Below are 5377 nucleotides of genomic sequence, written 5' to 3' on the forward strand. Positions count from 1 at the left end.
TTGTACAATGTGTTTCAAGGAGACATTTAAATGGTCACTCATTTCATTTGCACCAGTCTGTGATAAACCTGTTGATAATTTCATTTCTAGATTGTTTATGGTCATTAGATTATTCAGGTTTCTCCGGCAATTTATGTCTGTAGATTTCTACAGCCCCAGGAGGCCACTGAAGATTAAGAATTAAAGGACCATATGTTTCATGTCTCGAAAGAAGGAGAACAGTGCCTGGTGAACTGGTCGTGTCAGGATCATGGCCTTGGTTAGAGTAAAACAACAACTGTGCGGCTGCTAAGGAGAATAATGAAACACTGCTGAGGGTTGGGGCGAAGGGATGGTGCCAAAATAGTATTCTCCAGATACTTCATTCTTAGCCACCACCTCTCTGGCGGAGGTGAGAGCCAAGACTTTCCAGAGTGGAGCGAGCAATTAGTTCTAGAGACTTCTGAGCTGGGGCCAAACTCAAGAAGAGCCTGCCCAATGGCTCAAGAGAGGTATGGCCATAAGAGGTGGGGCCCATGGGAGCCAATCGTAGGCTAGTACCTGCTGCCGGGAAAAGACCCTGGTGGAGAAGCACATTCTAATGAACAAATAGTTGGACCATAAATGGTCAATTCTTCCCATATTGTGGGCAAACAACTTTGGATAACTCGCTTTTTATGTACCACTTAGGGAATCCTTAATGAGTCAGAATTAATCCTTTAATGACTGGTTCACTTTAACTACATTAGTGATTGCTGAATCACTTTCTATTTGAAAATAATGGCTAAGATGTATACTTTCCCTCAGGGCTCTCACTGAGCACCAGGAAAATCTGCAAGTATTAAAAACCAAGGGAAGATGGAGACATGAAGATGCTTCCTGAGGTTTAAAGAAATCTACTCCAACTCTCAACCCTGCTGTGTTGTGACAAGGATTAAAAAATGGAGAGTAGAGGCAAATTTTGCGAGTTCTTGGTAGCCCACAAATGTTAACACTTCTGTCTTTTTTTTTTTAATGCGAAGGGTCACATCAGTCACAAAGAGTACACAAAAGTCAAAACCAGCAACCCGAAGTTAAAAACTCAAATTCAGACATCTTCATATTACCCAAAAAATTATACTATATTTCTATTTATGTCCTTTGAAATTAAACAATTAGACAAGCAATACAAAACAGTGTAGTTTTACAGTAAACAAAACAAAAAATAAAAACAAAGAAAGAATCCAGGACTTTGCTTTTGAGTCCGTTTTATTCTACAAATAATAAATGTTGCACCTTTCATGAGCTATCCAAGTAAAACAATAATCCCATAGGAATTACTTACACTAAGAAAAAAATAACATATTAAGAGAAATGCAACATTCGATCAAATGTCCAATACTATGTTGTTGCAAATGGATGAATGTTTCTAAAATCCCAGTGTGCATTACAGGCATAATATACAGGATTACAAACAAAATTACAGTACAGATTGATTCCAGTTGAACCAGCATTACATTTCAGACAGCACTTATTCTGGACTGCATTGTACATGCAATAGCTAATGTTCTAATTACGGGTTAAATGGTTTGAATTTGTTTTAAGCTACTGTACTAATTGACTACAATAGGTATATATAGCCCAACGTTAACATCCGGATTAGTTTTAGGCTCCAATTCATAATAGGAGTATGTGACAAACCACCGATTGTGTGAATATGTATAAAATCATGCATTTATATTGTCTGGAAACATTAATATTTTCAAATTCTCTTCAAAATTACGGAATGCAAAGGGGTTCAAAGACTTAAAAGAAACAGTGCAAATTGTATGTGATAGTCAAGCAGCTTTTGATTCTAGAAGGGTGTTGGCATTTGCTTATATTTATATACAAGTTTGTGCAAGTAATGTGTTGAATTGACATGTTTTAATAGAAAATAAGTATCTCGTTCTTATATCCTCTCAAGAATTAGAGATCTGGTTCTAATTGTAAAGGGGGGGACATAAATTCATGGGAAAGAAATTGCCAGGACTGTGCATTTTGTTAGCGATTTGAAAAGAAAGAAGTGCTAAGGCAACATAACTTTTCTAAGCACTTTTCTGCTGGTTTAAATTAGTTAAATTATTTTGTATAAATTAGATATAATTCTACTTTTCCGATATGTATAAAAATTGATGAAGCTGCATGGTTTAAAATAGGAAATCCACGTTATAAAAAGTCATTAAAAATTCTGTACAAAATCACAACAAAATAAATTCAGCATGGGAAAGGTAACAAGTAGTAAAATGTTGGTTGAAAAATATAGATTTATATATATTTTGTAATTGGCCCATTACTAGTTTAAAAATTGCATAGATCCTAATTATTGCTTGTGATTTTGTTATCCCGATCAGATAATTAAAACGATCTGAATACCCCCTACACCACATTTACAGTGTAGTTTTCAAGAGCTATTAGAAAATAATACAGAAGGTGAACAGGAACTTTGCATCCCGGTTTCACCTAAAGGCAGAAACGACAATAAATACATATATCACTTGAATCTTGGAGTATTTGCACTTCGCAGCAGTGGTACCCAAAGGGCTGCCCTTTGTAAACAAGTCAGTCACTGTACATACAGTCGATTTGTTTCCTTCTCTGTGGTGACGCTGATGCTCTTTGAAGGGTTAATCGTGAAAGATGGCATTGAGCTGGGCACTCATGACTCGTTCGTGATGGGAATGGCTCTCATAGGGCATAATGTTGTCCATGGGGATCTCACAGCGAGAGGCGGAGCCAGAGAAGATTGATCCGTGGCCTGAGGCTCCTGCCAGAGTAGCTGCGGGATAGTGCATGGTAAAGGCATAATTTTTATCGAACTCGTTGGAAGGTTCATGTTTGAAAGAGAAGTTCCCATTGATGCTGAGGGGCGGGCTGAGGGGTCCGTCAAAGGAAGGGCTGGTGCAATCAGTGAGGGTGCTTTCAAAAAATGGCTCCAGAGTAGCCCCAAACGAGTGCGGAGGCTTCACGTGGAAGATATGGGAGCTGTCCATGGTGCCATAGGGCGGACTGGGAAGACCCGGGGACTGGTAGGCATAAGGATGTACTGGGAAGGAAGCACTGGCCGGCTGCATGTGGGGCGGCATGTCTTGGTTCTGCTCGGGAAGGAAAGTCCTGGGGTTGAGCTGGAGGCAGCCGGCTACTAAGTTGGTAGTGGGTTGGGACAAGCCCTTGCACAGGGTCTGTACAAATGAAACGAGGTCCGGGCTCTTGCCGGAGCGCAGGATCTCGGAGAGCGCCCAGATATAGTTCTTGGCCAAGCGCAGGGTCTCGATCTTGGAGAGCTTCTGCGTCTTGGAGTAACAGGGCACCACCTTGCGCAGGTTGTCCAGAGCCGCGTTCAGCCCGTGCATGCGGTTCCGCTCCCGGGCATTAGCCTTCATGCGCCTCAGCTTGAACCTCTCCATGCGCGCCTTAGTCATCTTCTTCTTCTTGGGACCCCGTCTTTTGGGCTTTTGATCATCGTCTTCTTCCTCTTCCTCTTCTTCCTCCTCTTCCTCTAAGTCGTCGTCTTCATCCTCCTCCTCGCCATTTCTCAGCGAGTCCTCTTCGGTCTCGGCTTGCATGGCTTCGAGATCCTCCTCTTTCTTGTCCACCTCGTGTTCCTCGTCCTGAGAGCTGAGGCACTCATCGGTCCAGCTCGGGGGACCCTGGGGCTCCCCCATCAGCCCGCTCTCGCTGTACGATTTGGTCATTTTTGAAGTCCTGCATTTAAGAGGGGACGAAAAGAGAAGAAACACTTTAAACAGAAGAAACACAACCCTCCTCCCACAGCCGTCCCTCTCTCTTTCCATATATACAAAATGTGTGTGGGGGTGTACAAAGGCATTATGTTTCCCCCAAAATAAGAAATTAAACTTTTAATTGTGCCTGCGCTTCTCGCTTATAATTGATGTATTTATGTTCCAACGCCATTATGTAACTTGCTAATATTAGCGGGGAATATAAATGGATTATGCAGAAGAAAATGTGACTGACACAATCGGAGTACATGAAGCAGTTTTGTGAACGTTTGCAGATTCTACGGGAAAAAAGTTGTAAACAAAGGTCCAGTAACCACAGGTTTTATTCATTTTCTTGCTCTCCTTTTCCTCCCACCGCCTCCCTATAGTAGCTGCAATTCCCCCCCCCCCCCCCAGGTACTATAGCCAGAATGCAATCTCCAGAACTGTTCAGAGCCAAGCAAGGCTCAGCTCTCCAGATGGGGGATCAGGTGTGACACTCTCTCTAAAAAACTGTCCGCCTGAAAACTACTGGTTCCTTTCATTTCAGGATTCTCAAAGTTCTGCTGAGCCCTTTCACAAAGAGATGAAACCGAGCATCATTCGCAGAACGGCAGCGTTCCATGCTGGCCAAGTCTCTGCCGAGGTGAACGCAAGGGCGTCAGTGCAACAATTGAATGAGTGCAGTGCTGTGAGTGGCTTCTGAAGCCTTGGGTATCTCCGACACTGTAACAGGTAGCAGCTCTTGCAGTTCCTGCGCGCTTTTCTCTCTCTCCTCTCCAAACTCTTCACCACTTACCTAAACGAACCTCCAAGCCCGATTTCCACTACAGCAGCTTTACCATAAACTGCAGCTGTATTTCTTCCAACGTCTTCTCCCAACAACCCGCTCTGCTTATGGGAAATAATACCCCTCTCATTCAAACCTTTTGACCATCAAGTCCATTGTGCAATTAACTCCCCGTATTACCTCTAGTCCCACTACCCCTCAAAAATATAAGTGGTAAATTACAAAATAGACAGAAAACAATGATAGTCAGGCCAAATTTACCCTGGGGCTTGAGGAAGAGGAGGAATACCAACTAAATATGTGAAAAAATTAATCGGGGTTGTTTTTTTTAAACCCCAGGTTCCCATAATCGCAATCTGGGGAAATAATGTTTTAGAATGAAACACACTGAGCTACTGGGGCATTACACTGGTTCCGTTGTAGGCAGATTAAAAAACTACATTAAACACCCACACATTGTAGCTCGATACAGCTGCAGGTATCTGTACTGCAATTCTGTTTCGGAGGAGAAAATCGGGGGTTATAATTACCTTCTTTTTTTTTAGCGTGTCCTTTGCAGTGATGGTCTCATAACCCTGTTACTCCTGGAGAGCTCTCCTGTGTGAGGGTGTTTTCTCTTTTTTCTAGGGGCTGGGTGCAGGACGCGCAGGTTATATAGCGGGGCCAGCGACGCTAAAGGAGAGGGGGGGTAGAGGGGATCTAGGCGCTCGCTGTTAATAGCCTACAGCGCCTGCGCCCCTGGTGCTGCCTGGTAAACCCCTCCTCCCTCCTCTTTCCCCTCCTCTCTCTGCTTTCCCCGGCACGCGCCATATGGTAGTCCACGTCAGGCAAAGGGTCCGGGCTGCTCACGTGACCTGCCCATTTTGTA

At 43.3% G+C, this 5377-nt stretch overlaps 1 protein-coding gene across 1 annotated transcript; it reads right to left on the reverse strand.

Annotated features, from left to right (window-relative positions):
• Window positions 1–2233: 2233 nt before the first annotated feature.
• Window positions 2234–5125, reverse strand: NEUROD1 (neuronal differentiation 1). Its single transcript, XM_084644053.1, has 2 exons — window positions 5040–5125; window positions 2234–3702 (listed from the first exon to the last, which is right to left on the reverse strand). The coding sequence occupies exon 2, from the start codon at window positions 3690–3692 to the stop codon at window positions 2625–2627; it is 1068 nt and encodes a 355-aa protein (XP_084500179.1). The 5' UTR covers window positions 3693–3702; window positions 5040–5125; the 3' UTR covers window positions 2234–2624.
• Between the last annotated feature and the right edge of the window lie 252 nt (window positions 5126–5377).

Source organism: Lepidochelys olivacea, assembly GCF_965140295.1.
Source record: "Lepidochelys olivacea isolate rLepOli2 genome assembly, chromosome: 11".
NCBI classification, from domain to species: domain Eukaryota; kingdom Metazoa; phylum Chordata; order Testudines; family Cheloniidae; genus Lepidochelys; species Lepidochelys olivacea.

Coding starts and splice junctions, on each gene's coding strand:
- NEUROD1 (XM_084644053.1), bottom strand. CDS start 3,692: ATGACCAAATCGTACAGCGAGAGCGGGCTGATGGGGGAGCCCCAGGGT.